Source organism: Parasteatoda tepidariorum, chromosome 7 (assembly GCF_982258835.1).
Source record: "Parasteatoda tepidariorum strain Cologne lab strain chromosome 7, Ptep-v5.0, whole genome shotgun sequence".
Classification (NCBI taxonomy): domain Eukaryota; kingdom Metazoa; phylum Arthropoda; class Arachnida; order Araneae; family Theridiidae; genus Parasteatoda; species Parasteatoda tepidariorum.
In genome coordinates, this window is record NC_141761.1 from 5,849,520 (window position 1) to 5,875,057 (window position 25,538).

General features: G+C 27.4%; 1 protein-coding gene across 12 annotated transcripts in view; it reads left to right on the plus strand.

The window, feature by feature from the left end:
• The first annotated feature begins 708 nt into the window (after positions 1–708).
• The window catches only part of LOC147806779 (muscle calcium channel subunit alpha-1-like), a 39,418-nt gene continuing 14,588 nt past the window's right edge, over positions 709–25,538 (plus strand). For 3 of the 12 annotated variants that reach the window (XR_015435194.1, XR_015435195.1, XR_015435196.1), the window contains exons 1-6: positions 709–868; positions 2,725–2,831; positions 15,130–15,282; positions 18,437–18,630; positions 21,786–21,889; positions 24,091–24,207. Coding sequence is in view for 1 of the 12 variants with exons in the window: in XM_087167197.1 (XP_087023323.1) it covers positions 2,753–2,831; positions 15,130–15,282; positions 18,437–18,630; positions 21,786–21,893 (534 nt within the window). In the remaining 11 variants the exon portion in view is untranslated. Of the gene's footprint in view, positions 869–915; positions 1,159–2,724; positions 2,832–15,129; positions 15,283–18,436; positions 18,631–21,785; positions 21,896–24,090; positions 24,208–25,538 lie in introns of those variants that run through there. The other 9 variants (XR_015435203.1, XR_015435204.1, XR_015435201.1 and 6 more) reach the window with 7 other exon arrangements.

A 25,538-nucleotide genomic window follows, 5' to 3' on the forward strand; every position in this document is an offset into this window, starting at 1 on the left:
TTCTGGGAAGTTTTATTTTATTAATGTGATTTGTGTTTTAAGTTACGGGTAATTTTACCATTCATAAGACCAGTAAAACACCGAAGTCAAGCATCACTGTCTGCAGTAAACGGGAGGGTGAGCACTTTGATCAGTCTGCGTAAGGACAGGGCCCCCTCTGCTTCTCTACTTCATTAATGAAGGTATTTAAAATGGAGGATTTTAAAGATATTTAATTTTGATGTATTTAAATTTTTCACCCCACCAAAGATAACAAGAAAATTGACTAGAACCTAAAATAGCTATGAAGTCCCTCCCCTCCAATGGTCCATTTTATTGATTTTCTGATAATTCTATGTGCATCATGCCGATTGCAGTTTTCTGATTGTTAACTTAGCCATCTAGCAGCGAAAAATTCGTATCCTTGTTGACACTAGGGCTAAATTTACGCAATTACGACGACTCAATTAAACCCATCAGATGCCTGTATTTTTGTAAAAATATCGCATCTTGTTATATGTAGAAATACAGGCTTTTGATTGACATAATTTGTCAATGGTAATTGCGAAAATTTAGCTGTTCATTCAGTTGTGCATTCCTATACAATTAGTAGTACATTCTTATACAATTGAAACGAAGAGAAGAGGGAAGGGAAAAGGGCCAAATACATGAAACTGGTCTCCCCCCAGATGGCGTATTCGAGCATTGCGATCGCCACGCCAATATCGATATCTCCTCCATTTTGGCGGTAAATCCGAGTTGCAAGCTTTGTTTGTTGGTAAACGAAAACAAATCTCGATATCCAAACCTGCTCGACTTCTCGCTAGAAAGTTTCCAACCGTTTACGACATAGTTTATTGTGAGAGGCAATATTTTCAGAAATAATTTTGTTAGTATAAATAAATAATATAATTTCTAAACTCATGTCTGCTGCATTTCATAAGATTTTAGTGATAATAAGTTATTTTTATGAGTTTGAAGAGAAAATTTGTTTTAGTCAATTATTGATATGTTAAAAATGGCTATATGGCTACTGTATTTAGAAAGAACTTTATTCTTTAGCTTCTTAAAGCTATTTAAAACTATTTGTTTTATATAACTAAAGCTATATAAAACTAAAGCTATTTAAAACTTAAAGCTATTTAAAACTATTTGTTTTTGTTGCAAGCATACGCTAGTGTTAGTATTTAAAGTAGTGAGATGTATATTTTGTAATAGATGTAATAAGTGGTTTATAATGATTTTTATTCTAATATTAATTTTAAGTTTTTCTTACATTTTTAACCACATGTTTACTATCTTTCTACCAATTTATGTTCAATATTATATAACTGCAAATAATGTATGCGTTTCATATTATTAAGTCGTTTGAAAACTGTTAATGAGTTTTGTCCTTAACATCTAATAGGTATGACATTTTTGATGTAATTGATATCTCTTAATTTTTACTTGGAGAAATTGACTAAGACAGCCTTGACTAATAAAATGTTGTTGTACTGAGAAAGAACAAGAATAGATGTCTCCAGCCAAGTCATTGTCTGTTTACGAGAGTTGTCCGTTTATGGGAAGGGTACCTTAATGACAAAGTTTAACACTGTAAATTGTTTTTAGAATATTTTCTATAATATAGATATAATTAAATAATCTCCAAGAATGTTTAATTTAACTTTAAAGAATATTTTTTTTTCTATATAAGACGAATATATGAAAGTATGATGTAAGTACATAATTCTAGATGTAGCTACAGATAAATGAATATTATTTTCCTTTTAACACAGATATTCAAGTTAGTCATATGATACCAAATGGGAGCTTTTAGTCCTCAGTCTGTTTCAGTTATTAGGTTTACATCCCCCATCACTTGATAGGAAACATGGTTAATACCTTTTTGAAAGTAAACCTCTTGCGATACGCAGAAAACAAAAGAAATCAATACTTACCTGTAAAGTAGGAGAACTAATTAATTTTCTAACTGGCAGGGGTCTGTCCACACATTTTGTAAAAGGTCCTGTTTTTGTAAAATTGTGAAAAAATTACTTGTAATTTGTGACTATAAAATAAACGTTGAGTCATATTCTTTCAACCAGGTTCCTGCTTTTGTGAATTTGTGCAAATAGAGTCCTGTTATTGCAAAAAAACTTTTTCAATGAGTTTTTTAATTGTAAATAGACACAAGATATGCACAGCATTGTAAAATTATAATTAAAAAAAATTAAATTTTCAAAAATAAATAGCAATTACTGCAATTAAATTAGAGATGTAACATGCAAATATTTGGTATTTAGCCTATATTGCAGAATGCAGAATATTCGTTTTGGACGAATAAAGAAAGAAGCATCTGCCGAAGACTAAACTTGGTTGGTTTACATCGTCTTTCTTCCCCCTCTCCCGAGAAGGGTTTATTTGATTAACAAAACAATAGAGAAGTTGAGGAAATAGAAAATAATGTTTCATAGGGCAAAGATGACTGTCTGCGTCCGGTGTACGGATGTGTACATTTCACGGAGAATGTACCTAATGATTTATTCATAGAAGGTTCATAGGGAATTGAATGAATGTCCGTATTGAGAGGCTTCCATTTTGCTGGTGTGTCCATAGCAGAAGTTTCGCTGTACTTCTATTTTTCTTAATAAAGTTATAGAGTAAAGGGTATTCATTTAAGAAATATATTCTTCTCGACATGCATTTGATTACAGTCTTTATATTTTATTCTCATAAATAAAATAATATTTATATTTTGAATAGTGTGATAAGTACTGCTCTTTCAAATCTGATGAAAGATGGCTTGGATGTTAAAGCTCTTCAAGCATTCCGTGTTCTTCGTCCTCTGAGGCTTGTATCGGGGGTGCCAAGTAAGTTCATTCACAAATCTTAATTAGTTTTCCTTTTTATGTGCTTTAAATTTAAAGCAAGATTTATTTGAAAACAATAAGTTAACCGCTTACCTTACCAATTTTTTTAAGGAAAAAAAATGCAAAAAATCAACATATATTTTTTTTATATTAAGAAATACAAAGTATACATAATACACAAGTTCTAAGTTGAAATTTTAATTTTTTTATGTATAAAAATATTTAATTTACCATCAGTTATTTAATTATTTAATTTACCATCAGTTATTTAATTTACCATCAGTTATTTAATTTACCATCTTTTATATACTTGATATCCTAAATTATCATGGGCAAAGGAAAAAAGTTATATATTAGTCTTTGTATATGTTTACATCTTCATCATCTAAAAAATCACCTGAATTACTTTTACTTTCGCTCCTGAACACCAATTTTTTACTTTTTTTTGTATGTAATTTCATCAACCATCGTACATACAATTGTACGAAGAAACACATCTGCAGTCCCACAAATAGTCTTACAACTCCTAAATAAAAATTAACAAACTTCCCATCACAGCAGATTAATATTTTTTGTTTTGCTGTCGGCAGAATAAAAATGTGATAAAACGAAACGTACAGATGAGTTCTGCTATGCCTGAGTTTACTCCAGACAATAAATATTTGCATTGTGAACATACCGAGTTAACTCTGCGGATAAACGGAGAATTAATCTGCTGAGTTTAAATGGTGTTTATTTAGCCTAAAATGTATGCTTTCACATCTCTGTAACTCTCCTGTCACAAACTGTCACAATTTCATAAAATTCCTATCTCCCTTCCAATGGTTAAGTAGAACAGGGAAAACCTGAAATGGTCAGGGAATTTTATTATAACTTCAAAAATCAAGGAATAGTTAGGGAAAGTTGCAATTTTTTTACATTATCCTGAAATATATTCCTAAATCATGCCTGGAAAATAATCAGTCTTAAAATTGTCAGAAACAGTAATCAGTTATTGAGATTAAAAATAAATAATTTATACATCTATTACAATTATTTGTTATAACAATTTCACATTTTAGTCAAACTGAAACGTTCCCTTCCTCATTAAATATTTTTTTTTATATATAGTTTATATTATATACTTGCCATATGCTTACTTATATTATACACTTGTATTTCAATTTAACTTTGACAAGTTATATTCATCGTGAGTCCAGTTATTGTTTGTATTATATACTTGCTTATATTATACACTTGCGTTTCAATTTATCATGGCGAGTTATATTCATCGTGTGTCCAGGTATAGTTTATATTATATACTTGCATATATTTGCTTATATTATTAATTTGCATTTCAATTTGGTTATGATAATTTTTATATATTATTAGTCCCGCAGTAGTTTATATTATATACTTGCTTATATTATACATTTGCATTTCAATTTATTATGGCGAGTTATATTCATCGTCAGTCCAGCTATAGTTTATATTATATACTTGCATATATTTGCTTATATTATACACTTGCAATTCTATTTAATTATGACAAGTTATATTCATAATTAGTTCAGCTATAGTTTATTATATTCTTGCATTTTTTATATACTTGCATTTCCATTTAATTATGACAAATTGTGCAATCAGCTATAGTTCGTTTTATGTACTTGCATATATAATACACTTGCATTTAAATTTAATTATGACAAGTTATATTCATCATTAATTAGAGTTTATATTATATTTGCTTATATTATACATTTTCATTTCAATTTAATTATGACAAATTATATTCTTCATGAGTCCAGCTATAGTTTATATTACATACTTGCATATGCTTACGTATATTATACACTTGCATTTAAATTTAATTATGACAAGTTATATTCATCATGAGTGCAGTTATTGTTCGTATTATATACTTGCTTATATTATACATTTGCATTTCAATTTGGTTATGACAAGTTATATTCATCGTGTGTCCAGCTATAGTTTATATTATATACTTGCTTATATTATACACTTTCGTTTCAATTTATCATGGCGAGTTATATTCATCGTGTGTCCAGGTATAGTTTATATTATATACTTGCATATATTTGCTTATATTATTAATTTGCATTTCAATTTGGTTATGATAAGTTTTATATATTATTAGTCCCGCAGTAGTTTATATTATATACTTGCTTATATTATACATTTGCATTTCAATTTATTATGGCGAGTTATATTCATCGTCAGTCCAGCTATAGTTTATATTATATACTTGCATATATTTGCTTATATTATACACTTGCAATTCTATTTAATTATGACAAGTTATATTCATAATTAGTTCAGCTATAGTTTATTATATTCTTGCATTTTTTATATACTTGCATTTCCATTTAATTATGACAAATTGTGCAATCAGCTATAGTTCGTTTTATGTACTTGCATATATAATACACTTGCATTTAAATTTAATTATGACAAGTTATATTCATCATTAATTAGAGTTTATATTATATTTGCTTATATTATACATTTTCATTTCAATTTAATTATGACAAATTATATTCTTCATGAGTCCAGCTATAGTTTATATTACATACTTGCATATGCTTACGTATATTATACACTTGCATTTAAATTTAATTATGACAAGTTATATTCATCATGAGTGCAGTTATTGTTCGTATTATATACTTGCTTATATTATACATTTGCATTTCAATTTGGTTATGACAAGTTATATTCATCGTGTGTCCAGCTATAGTTTATATTATATACTTGCTTATATTATACACTTTCGTTTCAATTTATTATGTCGAGTTATATTCATCGTCAGTCGAGCTATAGTTTTTATTATATACTGCATGTACTTGCTTATATTATACACTTGCATTTCAATTTATTATGGCAAGTTATATTCATTGTGAGTCCAGCTATAAATTATATTATATGCTTGCTTTTATTATACACCTGCATTTCAATTTAATCATTAGTCCAGCTATAGTTTATATTATATACTTGCATATATTATACACTTGCACTTCAATTTAATAATGACAAGTAATGTGAATTATGAGTCCAGCTCTAGTTTATATTATATACTTGCATATACTTTCTTATATTATACACTTGCATTTCAATTTAATTATGACAAGTTATATTCTTCATGAGTCCTGCTATAGTTTACATTATATACTTGCCATATGCTTACTTATATTATACACTTGTATTTCAATTTAACTTTGACAAGTTATATTCATCATGAGTCCAGTTATTGTTTGTATTATATACTTGCTTATATTATACACTTGCGTTTCAATTTATCATGGCGAGTTATATTCATCGTGTGTCCAGGTATAGTTTATATTATATACTTGCATATATTTGCTTATATTATTAATTTGCATGTCAATTTGGTTATGACAAGTTTTATACATTATTAGTTCAGCTTTAGTTTATATTATATCCTTGCTTATTTTATTCACTTGCATTTCAATTTAATTATGAGGAGTTATACTCTTCAAGAGTCCAGCTACAGTTTATATTATATACTTTCATATACTTGATAATATTTTATACTTGCATTTCAATTTAATGATGACGAGTTATACTCGTCAGGAGTCCAGCTACAGTTTATATTATATACTTTCATATGGTTGATAATATTTTATACTTTCTTTTCAATTTGATTATGACGAGTTATATTCATCTCGAGTCTAGCAATAGTTCATTTTATGTACTTGCATATATTATACACTTGCATTTAAATTTAATTATGACAAGTTATATTCATCATTAGTTCCACTATAGTTTATATTATATACTTGCTTATATTATACATTTGCATTTCAATTTATTATGTCGAGTTATATTCATCGTCAGTCGAGCTATAGTTTTTATTATATACTTGCATGTACTTGCTTATATTATACACTTGCATTTCAATTTATTATGGCAAGTTATATTCATTGTGAGTCCAGCTATAAATTATATTATATGCTTGCTTTTATTATACACCTGCATTTCAATTTAATCATTAGTCCAGCTATAGTTTATATTATATACTTGCATATATTATACACTTGCACTTCAATTTAATAATGACAAGTAATATTAATCATGAGTCCAGCTCTAGTTTATATTATATACTTGCATATACTTTCTTATATTATACACTTGACTATACTTTTTTATATTACACACTTGCATTTCAATTTAATTATGACAAGTTATATTCTTCATGAGTCCTGCTATAGTTTATATTATATACTTGCCATAAGCTTACTTATATTATACACTTGTATTTCAATTTATCATGGCGAGTTATATTTATCGTGTGTCCAGATATAGTTTATATTATATACTTGCATATATTTGCTTATATTATTAATTTGCATTTCAATTTGGTTATGACAAGTTTTATATATTATTAGTCCCGCTGTAGTTTATATTATATACTTGCTTATATTATACATTTGCATTTCAATTTATTATGGCGAGTTATATTCATCGTCAGTCCAGCTATAGTTTATATTATATACTTGCATATATTTGCTTATATTATACACTTGCATTTCTATTTAATTATGACAAGTTATATTCATTATTAGTTCAGCTATAGTTTATTATATTCTTGCATTTATTATATACTTGCATTTCCATTTAATTATGACAAATTGTGCAATCAGCTATAGTTCGTTTTATGTACTTGCATATATTATACACTTGCATTTGAATTTAATTATGACAAGTTATATTCATCATTAATTATAGTTTATATTATATACTTGCTTATATTATACATTTTCTTTTCAATTTATTATGGCGAGTTATATTCATCGTCAGTCCCGCTATAGTTTATATTATATGCTTGCATATATTTGCTTATATTATACATTTGCATTTCAATTTGGTTATGACAAGTTATATTCATCGTGTGTCCAGCTATAGTTTATATTATATACTTGCTTATATTATACACTTTCGTTTCAATTTATCATGGCGAGTTATATTCATCGTGTGTCCAGATATAGTTTATATTATATACTTGCGTATATTTGCTTATATTATTAATTTGCATGTCAATTTGGTTATGACAAGTTTTGTACATTATTAGTTCAGCTTTAGTTTATATTATATCCTTGCTTATTTTATTCACTTGCATTTCAATTTAATTATGAGGAGTTATACTCTTCAAGAGTCCAGCTACAGTTTATATTATATACTTTCATATACTTGATAATATTTTATACTTGCATTTCAATTTAATGATGACGAGTTATACTCGTCAGTAGTCCAGCTACAGTTTATATTATATACTTTCATGAGCTTGATAATATTTTATACTTTCTTTTCAATTTGATTATGACGAGTTATATTCATCTCGAGTCTAGCAATAGTTCATTTTATGTACTTGCATATATTATACACTTGCATTTAAATTTAATTATGACAAGTTATATTCATCATTAGTCCCACTATAGTTTATATTATATACTTGCTTATATTATACATTTGCATTTCAATTTATTATGTCGAGTTATATTCATCGTCAGTCGAGCTATAGTTTTTATTATATACTGCATGTACTTGCTTATATTATACACTTGCATTTCAATTTATTATGGCAAGTTATATTCATTGTGAGTCCAGCTATAAATTATATTATATGCTTGCTTTTATTATACACCTGCATTTCAATTTAATCATTAGTCCAGCTATAGTTTATATTATATACTTGCATATATTATACACTTGCACTTCAATTTAATAATGACAAGTAATATTAATTATGAGTCCAGCTCTAGTTTATATTATATACTTGCATATACTTTCTTATATTATACACTTGCATTTCAATTTAATTATGACAAGTTATATTCTTCATGAGTCCTGCTATAGTTTACATTATATACTTGCCATATGCTTACTTATATTATACACTTGTATTTCAATTTAACTTTGACAAGTTATATTCATCATGAGTCCAGTTATTGTTTGTATTATATACTTGCTTATATTATACACTTGCGTTTCAATTTATCATGGCGAGTTATATTTATCGTGTGTCCAGATATAGTTTATATTATATACTTGCATATATTTGCTTATAATAATAATTTGCATTTCAATTTGGTTATGACAAGTTTTATATATTATTAGTCCTGCTGTAGTTTATATTATATACTTGCTTATATTATACATTTGCATTTCAATTTATTATGGCGAGTTATATTCATCGTCAGTCCAGCTATAGTTTATATTATATACTTGCATATATTTGCTTATATTATACACTTGCATTTCTATTTAATTATGACAAGTTATATTCATCATTAGTTCAGCTATAGTTAATTATATTCTTGCACTTATTATATACTTGCATTTCCATTTAATTATGACAAATTGTGCAATCAGCTATAGTTCGTTTTATGTACTTGCGTATATTATACACTTGCATTTGAATTTAATTATGACAAGTTATATTCATCATTAATTATAGTTTATATTATATACTTGCTTATATATGCTTATATTATACATTTTCTTTTCAATTTATTATGGCGAGTTATATTCATCGTCAGTCCCGCTATAGTTTATATTATATGCTTGCATATATTTGCTTATATTATACATTTGGATTTCAATTTAATTATGACAAGTTATATTCATCATGAGTGCAGTTATTGTTCGTATTATATACTTGCTTATATTATACATTTGCATTTCAATTTGGTTTTGACAAGTTATATTCATTGTGTGTCCAGCTATAGTTTATATTATATACTTGCATATGCTTACTTATATTATACACTTGCATTTCAATTTAATCATTGGTCCAGCTATAGTTTTTGTAATATATTTGCATATATTATGCACTTGCATTTCAATTTATATATAAAAAAGTATGTTAATTATGAGTCTAGCTATAGTTTTACGTCATGGGTCCAGTTATTGTTTGTATTATATACTTGCTTATATTATATTCTTGCATTTCAGTTAAGTTATGGCTAGTTATATTCATCCGTCCACCTATAGTTTATACTTGCATATACTACTTGCTTATATTATATACTTGCCTTTCATTATTATGGCAAGTTATTATTCATCATTAGTTCAGCTATAGTTTATATTATATCCTTGCTTATATTATACATTTGCATTTCAATTTAATTATGACGAGTTATATTCATCTTGAGTCAAGCTATAGTTTATGTTATATTTTTTCATATACTTGCTTATATTATATACTTGCATTTCAATTTAATTGGGACGAGTTATATTCATCTTGAGTCCAGCTATAGTTCATTTTATATACTTGCTTATATGATATACTTGCATTTCAATTTAATTTTGACTAGTTATATTCATCATAAGTCCAGCTATAGTTTATATTTAATGCTTGCATATACTTATATTATACGTTTGCATTTCAATTTAATTATGACATGTTACTTCGACCATTCTCTAAAAAAGAGTTTTTGTCCTTTTAGAACTCTACATAAAGTAAGGATTTTTGTTTGCAATACTGGCAAGATTGTGGCAGATATATTTCTTTTTACTTATATAGTTTACTAAAGTGAAATTAATTCATTTTTTAAGTGAGAGCAAGTACTTAGTAGCTCAGAGATTTTGGTTTGTACATGAGCTCTATCCATGAATATTGGAATTAGCATTAAAAAATATTCACAAATTTTCTACTTAAATTTTATATCATTAATGTTTCTAATTTTTGACATGAATTTAAAATGTGCTTTTCTGTTATGTTTTATTTATTTTAAATTAACATTATTAAAAAAAAAATTTAAATTTGTTTTTGCTTTCAGTATTTAAAAAGAATAAATTCTAAGACTGCACATTCTAGTCATTACTTTTTATAAATATGTCTTTGCAGTTTCACTTTAATTATGACAAGTTATATTCATCATTAGCCCAGCTATAGATTATATTATATACTTGCATATATTATTCACTTGCATTTCAATTTAATTATGACAAGTTATATTCATCATGAGTCCAGCTATAATTTATATTATATACTTGCTCATACTATAAACTTGCATTTCAATTTAATCATTAGTCCAGTTATAGTTTATATTATATGCTTGCTGATATTATGCACTTGCATTTCAATTTATGTTTGAAAAGTTAGATTAATCATGAGACTAGCTATTGTTTTACTAACATATACTTGCTTCTATTATACACTTGCATTTCAATTTATATATGATGAGTTATATTCATTATGAGTCCACCTATAGTTTATATTATTGTACTTGCATATATTATACACTTGCACTTCAATTTAAGAATGACTAGTAATATTAATCATGAGTCAAGCTATAGTTTATATTATATACTTGCATTTCAATTTAATTATGACTAGTTATATTCATCATGAGTCCAGCTATAATTTATATTATATACTTGCTCATACTATATTCTTGCATTTCAATTTAGTTATGACTAGTTATATTCATCATTAGTCCCGCTTCAGTTTATATTATATACTTGCATATATTATACTTGCATTTCAATTTAATTATGATAAGTTATTTTCATCATTAGTCCAGCGATGGTTTATATTGTATACTTTCATATACTTGATAATATTTTATACTTTCATTTCAATTTAATTATCATGAGTTATATTCTTCTTGAGTCCAGCTATAGTTCATTTTATGTATATTATACACTTGCAGTTAAATTTAATTATGTCAAGATGTATTCATGATTAGTTCAGCTATAGTTTATATTATGTACTTGCTTATATGATATCCTTGCATTTCAATTTAATTATAAGGAATTTTACTCTTCAGGAGTCCAGCTACAGTTTATATTATATACTTTCATATACTTGATAATATTTTATACTTGCATTTCAATTTAATTATGACAAGTTATATTCATCTATATATTTTTTACTTGCATATACTTGCTTATATTATATAAACTATACATATACAATTGCATATACTTTCTTATATGATATACTTGCATTTCAATTTAGTTATGACTAGTTATATTCATCATGAGTCTGGCTATAGTTTATGCTTGCATATAATTGCTTATATTATATACTTGCATCTTAATTTAATTATGGCAAGTTATATTCATCATTAGTCCCGCTATAGTTCATATTATGTACTTGTTATATGATATACTTGCATTTCAATTTTATTATGACAAGTTATATTCATCTTTAGTTCAGCTATAGTTTATATTATTTACCTGCATATACTTGCTCATACTATGAACTTGCATTTCAATTTAATCATTAGTACAGCTATAGTTTATATTATATACTTGGTCATACTATACTCTTGTATTTCAATTTAATCATTAGTCCGGCTATAGTTTATATTATATACTTGCTTATATTATACACTAGCATTTTAATTTAATTATGAGGAATTATATACTCTTCAGGAGTGTAGCTACAGTTTATATTATATACTTTCATATACTTGATAATATTTTATACTTTCATTTCAATTTAATTATGACAAATTATATTCATCTTGAGTCCAGCTATATTTCATTTTATGTACTTGCATATATTATACACTTGCATTTCAATTTAATTATGACTAGTTATATTCTTCTTGAGTCTAGCTATGGTTTATATTATATACCTGCATATATTATACTTTTGCATTTCAATTCGATTGTGACGAGTTATATTCATCTTTAGTTCAGCAATAGTTTATATTTTATACTTCCATATACTTGCTTATATTATACACTTGCATTTCAATTTATCATGGCGAGTTATATTGATCGTGAGTCCAGCTGCAGTTTATATTATATGCTTGCATATACTTGCTTATATTATACTCTTGCATTTCAATTTAATTATGTCGAGTTATATTAATCATGAGTCCAGCTATAATTCATTTTATATACTTGCTTATATTATACTCATGCATTTTAATTTAATTATATTCATCACGAGTCCAGCTGCAGTTTATATTCTATTCTTGCTTATTTTATTCACTTGCATTTCAATTTAATTATGAGGAATTATACTCTTCAGGAGTGTAGCTACAGTTTATATTATGTATACTCTCATATACTTGATAATATTTTATACTTTCATTTCAATGTAATTATGACGAGTTATGTTAATCTTGAAGTATAGTTCATTTTATGTACTTGCATATATTATACTCTTGCATTTAAATTTAATTTAATTATGACAAGTCATATTCATCATTAGTCCCACTATAGTTTATATTATATACTTGCTTATATGATATGCTTGCATTTTAATTTAATTATGACAAGTTATATTCATCTTTAGTCAGCTATAGTTTATATTTTATACTTGTATATACTTGCTTATATTATATAAACTATACATATACACTTGCATATACTTACTTATATGATATACTTGCATTTCAATTTAATTATGACTAGTTATATTCATCTTTGTTTAGCTATTGTTTATATTTTATACTTGGATATGCTTGCATATATTATACACTTGCATTTCAATTTATTATAGCGAGTTATATTCATCGTGAGTCCAGCTATAGTTTATATTATATACTTTAATATACTTGCTCATAATATAAACTTGCATCTCAAGTTAATCATTAGTCCAGTTGTAGTTTATATTATATACTTGCATATATTATACATTTGCATTTCAATTTATCTATGACAAGTTATATTAATCATTAATCCAGCTCTTGTTTGTATTTTATCCTTGCTTTTATTATACATTTGCATTTCAAATTAATTATGACAAGTTATTCATCTTTAGTCCAGCTATAGTTTATATTATATCCTTGCATATTCTTGCTTATATTATACATTTGTATTTCAATTTTATTTTAACAAGTTGTAATCATCATGAGTCCAGCTATAGTTCATATTAAATACTTGCTTATATTTTACAATTGCATTTTAACTTTAATTATGACACGTTATATTCTTCATTAGTCAAGCTATAGTTTATATTATATACTTGCTTGTACTATAAACTTGCATTTCAATTTAATTTTGACTAGTTATATTCATCATAAGTCCAGCTTTAGTTTATATTTAATGCTTGCATATACTTATATTATACATTTGCATTTCAATTCAATTATGACAAGTTATATTCATCATGAGTTCAGCTATAGTTTATATTAAATACTTGCATTTACTTGCTTATATTACATATTTGCATAGTTTATATTATATTCTTGCTTATACTTGCTTATATTATATACTTGCACTTCAATTTAATCATGAAAAGTTATATTAAGCATGAATCCAGCCATAGTTTATATTATATACTTGCATATATTTGCTTATATTATAGACTTGCATTTCAATTTAATTCTGAAGAGTTATAGTTATCTTGAGTCCAGGTACAGTTTATTTTATTTACTTGCATATACTTGCTCATTTTATACGCTCGCATTTAAATTTAATTTTAACAAGTTATATTAATCTTTTTTCCAGCTATAGTTTATATTATATATTTCCATATGCTTGCTTATATTATACTCCTGCATTTCAATTTAATTATAACGAGTAATATTCGTGGTTAGTCCAGCTATAGTATATATTAAGTACTTGCTTATATTATACACTTGCATTTGTATTTAATTATGACAAGTTATATTCATCTATAGTCCAGCTGTAGTTTCTATGATATACTTGCATATTCTTGCTCATATTAGAAACTTGCCTTTCAATTTAATTATATTCATACCAGAATTTACTTGTGATGATTAAGGAAGTGGTTAACATATATTTTTCAGTATGAAAAAAGTAGGAAGAAAGTAGGTGAAAGGAGCACTCAAAATTTTAGTTCATGACAAGTGAAAAAAATAATTTCTCATTATTTTAATGAACAAAAGGAAGAAAAGAAAATTTCTTCCTTTTTTTTTGTTGAAAGAAAATCATAATTTTTAAAAAAATTTTCATTTATTTTTTATGTAGTTTAACAAATCTGAACATTTTTGAAAGTTGCATGTTCCACACTTCCTTAAACGCTAAAACAATTCTTAGTTGAGTTGCAATAAACTCTACCCTTAAACTGATCGGATACTCGAGTAGTAATATAGGGTTTTGTGCTAAGAGTTCTTAATCATAAATGTTCAAATTAATGATGTTTTAAATAAGAAAATCAGATAAGAAGATGCTCTGAATAAATGTATTTTTTTATTGATGAATTCAATTTGCCATCTCAGATGATCATATTTATAATTAGCTCTTTTCGAACTATAAAGATTGTGTCTCAGCTATTCTTGTGTGTGCACTTCTAATCACATAATGTTGCACCCAAAATAAGTGATTTCTTATTTTGTGATTCTTATTTTAGGTCTTCAAGTGGTGCTCATTTCCATTCTAAAAGCCATGATTCCCCTCCTCCACATCGCCCTTCTCGGCATTTTTGTCATCATCATCTATGTAATCATTGGTCTGGAGCTTTTCTCTGGAAAAATGATCAAAACTTGTTTTGATAATGTTACTGGTATTTATTTTTCTTCTTCTGATGTGTTAAATGTAATTCTTCTCTACAACTAGCTTTTGTATCATCGCTCATGTTTATAAAATTTCTAAAATTTTATATTTTCTATAAAAGAAAATATTGGGAAGAGTTCTTTGTAAGGCTAGTGGGAGTGGTGCAGAAAGATGGGGACAATATTTCATAATTAGTGGTATCCCCTTGGCCGAATGACGACGACATTGTCACAGAGCATTACAGTGTTCTTGCAGAAAGATTTTTTCCTTAGGAAGTTAAAAAAATTTTAGTTTTCATTTCTGCTGAAATTTTCGAATTTTTTTTTCTCTAAAATTATGTATAAAAGATGCAGAATATGCAAGGTTTATAACAGCTTGGATTAATTCAGCGTTTAAAGCCTTTTGTCCAATACCAATTTGTCCAAAACTGTCTTAACTGTCCAAAACTCTTTTATTCAAATTATGTCACAATTTGGAAAAAATATTGTGAAAAATAAAGGGTTAATTTTTGAGCAAGAAACAAAATGATGAGAACTTTTTGTTTTATTAAAAAAGTTTATTATTATTTTTAATATTGCATTATTTATCTTTATGCGAAAACGTAATTTATCAGTATTAAAAGCATATTTATTCTTATTTAAAGATACAGTATTCACTTTTGTTGTTCATAGAATTACGGGGCTTCAAACACTATAAATCTTTTCCTCTTATATTATATTATTTTATTTTAATAAGTTAAAGCAAATTGTATAAAAAAAGTATCAAATATTTATTAATATATGCAATTATTATGTGTACAATGGTCACACATATAGAATTTTTACCTTTTACCAATGTTCAAGGTTTTGCACACTTTAAGGTAGTTTTAGTAAGTTTAGGACAGTTTAAGACAGTAAAACCTACATGTCCTATCCAAAACCAGTTTAGGACTTCTAAATCCCCAACCCCGAAACGATGCATAAGGAATGTTCTTAAAAGTTAAAGGAATGTTCTTATGTGTTAGAAATGCCTTAGGGTTTAGAATGTATAATTATATACATAATATCCTGTCGAATGTATAATTCTAAAAACAATATATTGACTAAATTATGAAAAAGATATTGCATTAGTTTTCCCATCAAACTTTTTGATTCAAAAGAAAATAACTAAATTCATCAACAATTATAAACAGTTCTGCTTTGTCTTCATTTCAACAAAAATCATTATTAAGCTTGTTTTGTTCATTTTTAGCTGCGGTGCTACTGCATATGTAAAAAAAATTAATTCAGAACTAGAATTCTGCAAATTCAATTCTGATGTAAACTTTAATTTTAATACTATTTATTTTTAAAACTATGAAAACATTTTTCTATAGATTATCAAAATAATTAATAGTCCATTCGAAATAATTTCTGTTAAAAATTGCTAATGAGCTTTATTTTTGAAGACTTCTCTAAAAGAACGATTATTAGTTAGGCTTCTATTGTAAAAGAAAGTAATGCCAGGTTAAGTTGAAATTCCATACAAAAGTGTTATGTTTTTTATAAGATTCTTTTTTAAAATTCTTTTAAAATAAAAAATGATATATTTTTAATGTAAAACTAGCGTATAGTTCGTCAGGGTAGCTTCTCTTCATGCTAGGGCTAACACAATAGACCAGAGAAAGAAATTCCCTTTCTCTCGCCAACCAGACCGAGCCAAAGCCTGTCCTAAACATTGACCCCTCACCCCTACTTGAAATAGTTCTACGTCGTTAAGATAGTCACCCCCACTGGTCCAGACCAATGGTTAGGGGAGTTCTTACTTTAGACAAACTATATTTGTATTCTAATGAAAACAATATATTAGCAAATTGTAAATATGAAGCTATTGTTTATAAATATTTATGTATTGTGTGTAAACTGCTGTTTTATTTTAAAAAGCTTTTAAACTGTGAAAATAAGCATTTTGTATTTCAAGAAAATTCCATTCAGAGAAAATGTGTCTCAGAACTTTTACTCAATCTGTCCTTACTGCCAACCATATTCTTAGATTTTTAAGTTTCAATCATAATCTTCAAAGCAATATTTTAAGTTCACAAATATATTTCGGAATCTCTTACTTTCGAGTTTATACAATAGTAAAAAACAACATGCTTTAAAATGGGTAAAAAAAAGACTTGATTACTTTGGATAACTGTTGTTCTATGCTAATATATAATCTTGTAATATTGCCAAGTTGGTCACCAGGATGAGTGATTGTCTTAGTAATGAACATACGGAATACTTTTTTAGAGCTTATTATTTCTGCCCTGGATGTTGGTTTAAAAGTACATTGTTTATTTACTCTTTTACACATACATGCTTGCAAAGTGGTTACTAATAGTAAGACAAGTCTGAAGTTTCTTTACAATATTTTCTTATAGTTGAGCAAATGGCAATATTGTTGGCATCTCAAAATATATATTTTTCAAAATATATAAAGCATGTATATGCACCCCGTGCCAGAACCGTAATAACACGGTGACATTGTTGCAGAGCGTTACAGAGTTATTGCAAAAGGAATTTTCCTTTAGATAGACAAAAAATATTAGTTTCCTTTTTTGAAATTATATTTGGAAGATGCCTTTTTCGCGTATCGGAGGGGAAAGAAATGCTTGTAATTTTTTTATTCTTATTTGATAAGAATGAAAAATAAAGAATATTGAAGTAAAAAATATCTTTTCTGCAGAAATGTTTGAAAGATTTTTTTCTCTCCATAATTATATTCAAAATATTCCTTTTTCACACATCAGAGGGATAAGAAATGATCTTGATAATTTTTTTTTCATGTGATTATGATTTACGAATTGCAAAAAGGAAATTATTCGTGTGTTTTCCTCCTACAAAATGTGAGAATATTGCTGTGATATGACAGTAAAAAAATATTACATCTTCATTTTAAAAAAAATACGCACAATTTTATTTTAACCAAAAAGATTTTTTTTGTTGCAAATACGTTTCTGTTGCAGAAAGCCAAAATAATTCTACCACAGAGTATATGTATTATTCAGTATATGTATATCTGTTTGTTTACAAATATTTTGCTGTCTTATTTGAATATTTCTGTTTGCATATTAATATGTATGTGAATATTTTGCTATCAGTTATATGTATATTCAATATATGTATTAACTCTACAGAAGTAACTAAACTATTTTATTGTAGGTGAGATATCGATCAAAGGAGAACCTCATCCGTGTGGTGATTCTGGCTTCCAGTGTGAAGGTGTGGGAGAAGTCTGCCTCCTCTATTGGGACGATCCAAATTACGGAATCATAAATTTTGACAATTTTGGTCTGGCCATGCTCACTGTTTTCCAATGTGTTACCCACGAAGGATGGACCAGTGTTCTATACAATGTTAGTATTCATTCTTTGAACTCACTTTACAAAGATAAAAATTGTTTCATATTGTATTAGCAGTCAAAATTGCTGCAGCATTCAGGGTTGTCACAGGGAAGACCTGGAAAATACGAGGAATTTAAAAATTACCTAAAATAGCAGAGAAAATGCAGGAAATTTTGATTTCTTTTTTCTACAAACTGGGAAAATACAGGTAATTTTGTTTCATATTTTCCTCTTTTAAATAATGACCACTCAAAGCGTAATGTATGGGATATCTAAGCAGGATATTTCAGCTATACTAAACTATTTCATTTACTTTTGCGTTATTTAAGTATGTTCATTTGTTCCTTTTTTTTTCTCAAGTTTTTCCAGCAATTGAAATTAATAAATATAATTAGCCCTATATAGCTTGCACAAGAGCACAGAAATTGTGTTTCCTCTTAATATATTGTGTAAATTATGTACAGGGAATACACAGAGAATTTTTTCCCCCAGGTTTGAGTGGCAACCCTGAGCATGGGTAGCGGAAATCCAACAAAGCAGCAGCATCAGCATATTCATTTTTTTTATTTAAATATTTTATTTCATAATCATCAACTGCATATTCATTCTATTTAGAAGTTTTTATTTCTTTTATTTCTTTATTGTGTTTAATAAACTTCTCCTGGGTAAAGCTATTATCTGTTCTTTTAAAAGTTTCTCAACTAAATTATGATGTTGAATTGACTGAATACTACATTGGAGGAAAAGTAAATAAATTATTACCTACTGGCTTTTACATTACAGGGATTAGAAGTATCATTTTATGTAATTGAATTTAAATGATAGTTTTTGCATAAATTTTTTAAATACCTGTGTAAGTTTTGTTGCATAATTTTTACGATAAGCTAACTAAACTAATTTGGTTTTAATGAAAATAATGATTCAGATTGATACCTCGTGATAGTGAATTGATTTCGAATAACTGACTATCAAATTGGCTGAAATCTAAATATTTGGTAAGAGAAGTAAATACCTGTGACAATTAACTTGAACCAGAGATGTTTGTGCTGGCCGCGATCCGGAAATTTCTGGAAATCCAAGGTACAGAAATTTCAAGAAATCATCGATCACATTTATGTGTAAAAATTCTTGTATATTTTATTTAAAAATCTTATAACTAGAATTTATACTTGACATCTCTTTCATTTGTAAATATTTTTTTTGGTAGAAAATAAATATAATTAGTGATAAAAGTATACTTATGCATAATTATTAATTATAATTTAATATAATTAATAATTATGTATGAGTTTATATATGAGTTATAACTGCTTATAATTTATTTTGACTTTCATGTTTTGAAAATATCAATGATTTTAAATTTATAAAGACATTAAATTTTTGAAATGCGTCATTTATGATTTTAATCAAGAAATTTTGAGGAGATTTGAGTTGGGCTCACAATTACCCCTGCTTGAACCAAATACCAATTGGGTGTTTAGTACAAGCGATCAATTACTAAATAATTGAATAATTGATCCATGTTAAACAAGGTGCGTAGGGATTTTAAAAAGTGCTTGAAGGTGCTTCTTTTTTATTTTAATTTTTTAAGATCCCTTTTAAGGTGACACATATTATGCAAAGGCGTGCTTTTCACATTGTTCTATTCACCGTTTTAACAATTCATTCAACCACAATATATTTCAGAGTACCGCCAGTTCATATTGTATGAAAGCATCAATCATTTTGCATGTTTGATAAAATACTTGTGAGTCCGCATGCGCGTCTACTGAGCTGGGTTCGGTGAGATTATTGCACTGTCATTTGCAACTCTGCTGCAACTTGCAAGATATTCTCAATTTCAGGCTTCCTTTTCCATTCTGAGATCTCAAACCGAAAAATCTTTCAATCATTTTATAATGGCTAATATAATCAAGAAAAGAGTTCTTTGTCAGAAACTTATTTTATCATTGTGAGACCTTTCTGTCTCTTGGTTCGTTTTTAAAGACTGCTCAATAAGGATGACCAAGGATTATTTCAATTTTAGCTTATTTATTACTAAATTCTTGATTATAGAATTATTTACAAAATGATACATGAATTGGAGAATATAATATTCCGGAGCGCTGCTGCTCCCTTCTCTCTCATGCTTTCTCTAGCATAGTTCAACTCGAAACTCAACTCTTCTGTGTTCAAAGCTAATCTAATCTCCAAAAATTCTTTCTCATCAGAAAAAGTCATTCGCTCCACCCCCAATGTAGGGGACGCCTCCAGTGTCCTTCACCCTCTGACCCTCAGGTCAAGGGGTCAATCAAATGCGTGGGAGAGGAATCAGGATCCTGACAATCATGATCATGTGAAGTCTTTGAGAATTATTTTGCATTTCCTTAATGTTTGAGTGTATAAAAGGTGCTTATTTTTTGTTGAAAGATTTGGCTGTACACGGTGATTAACTGTGGTCATTTGCTGCCTTTTAGAATTTTGAATTTAAATTGTTAAGAATTCTGAATTTTGAGGAAATTAGAAAACTAGAAGATTGTTCTGTTGACCAGTATTGGTAAAATTATTCTGTCAATAGTACAACTAACCAAGTTTAATTTACCCTAGTTTAGTTGCCCAAGAAGTAAAGGTCATGTTAGCCTTGTCACCTTAGAGTGTTGCCATTGATTGAGAATTTCCCACGTCTGGCAATATTTCCAGATACGGATAAAATTACCAAGACAGAGAAACTTTTAAGAGGAAGCAAAAGAAAATTTTCCTCTCAAATTCTCCTTCACCTTCATTACTTATTTAAAGTGTAGAAAAAGTGAGTTCAGACAAACTTAGAGTAAGCCGTGAAGTTTCAAATACTGAAAAGAAAATTTTAAAATATACAAATGAAAATAAATTACGAGATGATAAATTAGGATTACGCAACAGAGAAGTTCTCTTCAAATAATTTGTTTGCATTTTAATATTTTGAAGTATTTTTTTCAGCCGTTGAAACTTTGACTTACTCCATGTTTTCCGGAACTTACTTTTTCTTTCTTTTAAATTAGTAATGCAGGAGAAAGAGAATTTACGACAAAAAATTTCTTCCGCGGTATGGACTAAATCAGGACAAAGTCTTAATTTAAATTCTTCTTTGTGTGGTTGTTAGACAACAATTCTCTTGACTGTAATGTAAAGATCTTTGTTGTTGATTTCAGGTGAATGATTCTTGTGGTAACAGTTGGCCCTGGATTTATTTTCTTAGCCTTATCATTCTGGGATCTTTCTTTGTTCTCAATCTAGTACTTGGTGTTTTGAGTGGGTGAGTCAGTAATTTTTTGTTTAAAGTTTCCCATGCTACTTAATTTATTTAATAGTCATTTAAAGTTTTTAAATATTTCAACCCTAAAGTGAGAAAAAAGATTTTTGAGTTTTTAATTTCTGGATGATTCCCCAAATTCAGTGTCTGTCTGATATATTTTATTTTTGTTTTGAATTGCATTAGGTGTTAATTTATTTTCATTATAACATCTAATAATTTTGGCATACTAATTGCACTGTTTTGTTAAATTCATTTTTATAATTAAAGTAATATTCAATAAACATGTTAGTAGTTAGTATTTTAATTGTATTATTGTCTGCAATGCGTAAAGACACAGTTTCTAGTAGATCCCTGAAGTGAAGCATCACCGGCTGAGGTAAGTAAGCGGGCGGGTGACCACTTTGATCAGTTTTTGTAGGGACCAAGGGTGTGCAGTATTGGTCCTTGTTAAGCTGTTCTACCTTAAAGAGCTCTACTTTGCACGCAAGTAGAGGAGCCATCCCCTCTTTCGAGGGTTGAAATTCCGATAGCACGTCTTCGGATCATCCTCGGGGGATGGGATGTTCCCTAGACCGTCGACAATAGCGCATTGTGCAGCTCTAGTGCGACGTTAATAAAGTTCCTACCTACCTAATTATATTTTTATTATATCATCATTTTTATTACAGTTTCAATTCAATTATATATTTTCCAATTTTTTTTAATAAGAAATAGAAAACTTCTCACAAAAACGTTGCAACACTACTTAACTTGATCTTTTTGTAAGAAAAATTGCAATCAAGGTTGAATTAAATTAAATTTGTATTTTCCTGTGTGAGTCGATAATTATGTTATTATTTTTAATGTTTCTTTTTAAAATAAAACAGGGTTTGTTGATTTAAATCACAATTTAAATCATGTTTGATTAAATCAGGTAGATTGTTGAGGAATTAAATGATTTAAATCAAATGATTTTTTTTAAAAAATCATTGATTTAAATCAACTGATATTTTTTATATATATATTGATTTGAAAAATTTAAAAACACTGTTTTAAATTATTAATACTTTTATTTCTTTTCTTAGTTTTAGAATGTATTTTAAATAAATTGCTGCTTTAGTTTTAAAATTTATTATTGCTGAATTTATTCATTTTAGCTAACGAAATTACTTTCTTTCTTGGTATGTGTTAAATTTCAACACATTTGAAATTAAATTTTTATAAATCCTTTGATTCTTGAGATTGAAAGTACAGATTAAAGTATTTTTTTCTCATAATATGTTTACAGTATCTTTGACGTTTTCAGATTTTCTCTAAGAAAATTTTGCAAAAATTTTTTTTTCAAAGATTTAAAAAAAATTTTTTTTTTGCTTAATTTATCTATTTTGATGTAAGATTAAAAATGAATGAATATTTTAATATAAAAATGTATAGATTAAATGTTTATTTATTTTCTGATGAATGACTACATTTATAAACACAATCTGTTACATTTAGTCATTTTAAAAATCGAAAGAAAAAAATCACTATTTTAAATTAAAATTATGGTTTGTTAATTGAAACTTTTGAATAGTTAAAATATTCTTTAAATTCTCTATTTCATCTAGTCTTTAAATTTCAATCATGCATTTGTTTCAAAATAGTTTTGATGCATTCAAAGCTATGTATTATAAGGAAAAATTGTTTTAGGTAGTTAGAGCTTCTAAAATATTCTTGTAATATAGTTTTAATATTAATTTAATGAGTAAACATTTATAAAGTATGATTAAGCATTTATAAAGTTTTTTTAGTATAAAAAGTTCTACATAATAACTTCTACTTATAAAGTTCTTACAGTATATTTGAATAAAAATCAAAAAATCCGATTTTTTTTAAATTTTAAAAGAAAAATTTTTTAAAAAATCACGGGCCCTGAAATAAAACTTTCAAATTAAACTTAAAACTGCTGCAACTTTAGTAAAATTGCTTTTGCTTATTATGAAGGAGTAGAATTGGTGGATGGAAATTTCTTTCAAACTAAATTTTCAAGTTTTAAATCAATAATGCCTCAGCAAAATTACAGTATTTTGTGCACCAAACTTGTTAGTCATGTGCAAATGCTCAGTTCAAAAGTTTCTTTTCTTACAATACTGTCAATAATCAATTTTTTAAAAAAAATTTGTCTAAAAAAGAAAAAAAAACTTGTGTGGGTTTTCATAATATTCAAATACTTTTCGTTTCAGTGAGTTTTCAAAAGAAAGAGAAAAAGCAAAAGCGAGGGGTGACTTTCACAAACTTAGAGAAAAAACAACAAATTGAAGAAGATCTCAGAGGCTATTAGGATTGGATAACACAAGCTGGTATTTGAAACTTAATAACTATATGATTATGACTCTAAATGAACTATATGACTCTTGGTTATCTAACGTTGAATTCAACTTACTTATTTATCCCAATACCATCATTACTAAATTTAAATGTACATTTCACAAAATAAAATTATGAAATTTTTTAACTATTTAATGAAACGGTTCCTATACAGTTGAATTTTCTTATAATTGAGTGTGAAGGAATGCTTTCTTTTTATAATAACTGCTCATAAAAGTTTATACACTATCCAGACACCCGATTTTTATGGTGATGGTGGTGGGTGTTTCTCGTGGTTTGGCCTGTGTATGTTGTAAACATGAACTTTGAAATGGATGTGAACAATGCTGCAATCCCAACATTACGGCAATATTTCGGCCCAATTCTCTTCCAGCAGGCTCCATTCACACATCGGGGCTTGCACATCCGTGGTTTGACGAAATGAGTATTCAAAAACTGAACTGTTCTTCTCAGAGGCCCTATCTAATTCTCTTTGTGAGGAATTAGAACACAGATTACATAGCAAGTTTTATCGACCCTCCTCAGTGCAAGCACTCACTTCAGCTATGATGGAAGTCAATTCCTATCAAAAACTGATGGAAAGTCTTCCCAGACATGTGTATTATATATAATATGTGCCTCAGGACGCTTTAAGTCCATACACTTGGGTGTCTGGATACTTTTGTCCAGATAGTGTTACCTACTTACTAAATTATAAATGTAGTATTTAGTTTTTCTTTCTGTGTAAAAAAAGTAAGCCTTTCAACTGTTATAATTTCTCTTCTTTGTGTTGTTGTTTTTTGGATGAGACTCGTGGTCTGAAAAATATTGTCGTTTGCATTACTGCTTTTGGAAAAAGTTCCCACCCACAATTGCTGGATTTATGACTCATTTCTGTTGCCTTTGGAATCTTAAATGGATTTTTCTTGGTTGAACTGAAGAGGTAGAAATTTTAGGAATTGCAAAAGTATTGCTTGCTAAAATCGGGGTTTGCTTGTTAAAAGCAAGCACATTTTTCAGACTGGCAAATTCCTGCTCTATCATTCCACCATTAAAAAGAATTAAGCTAATTCGTTTTGAAAAGATAACAGAAACTGTCTTGAAACTCCTTGTTGTTTTAAACTTTATAACTACTTTAACTTTTAATTTAATTACTTTTTAAACTTTATAATTACTTTAAGTGCTTTATTTTTAAACAGAATACTTTCATTTTTACTCACAAAAATGATTTTTATTGGTTATTTGTGTTAAAACAGGGTGCATAGCCTTTTTAAAAAGTGCTTAAGGGTGCTTATTTTTGATTTACGTTTTTTAAAAGCCTTTA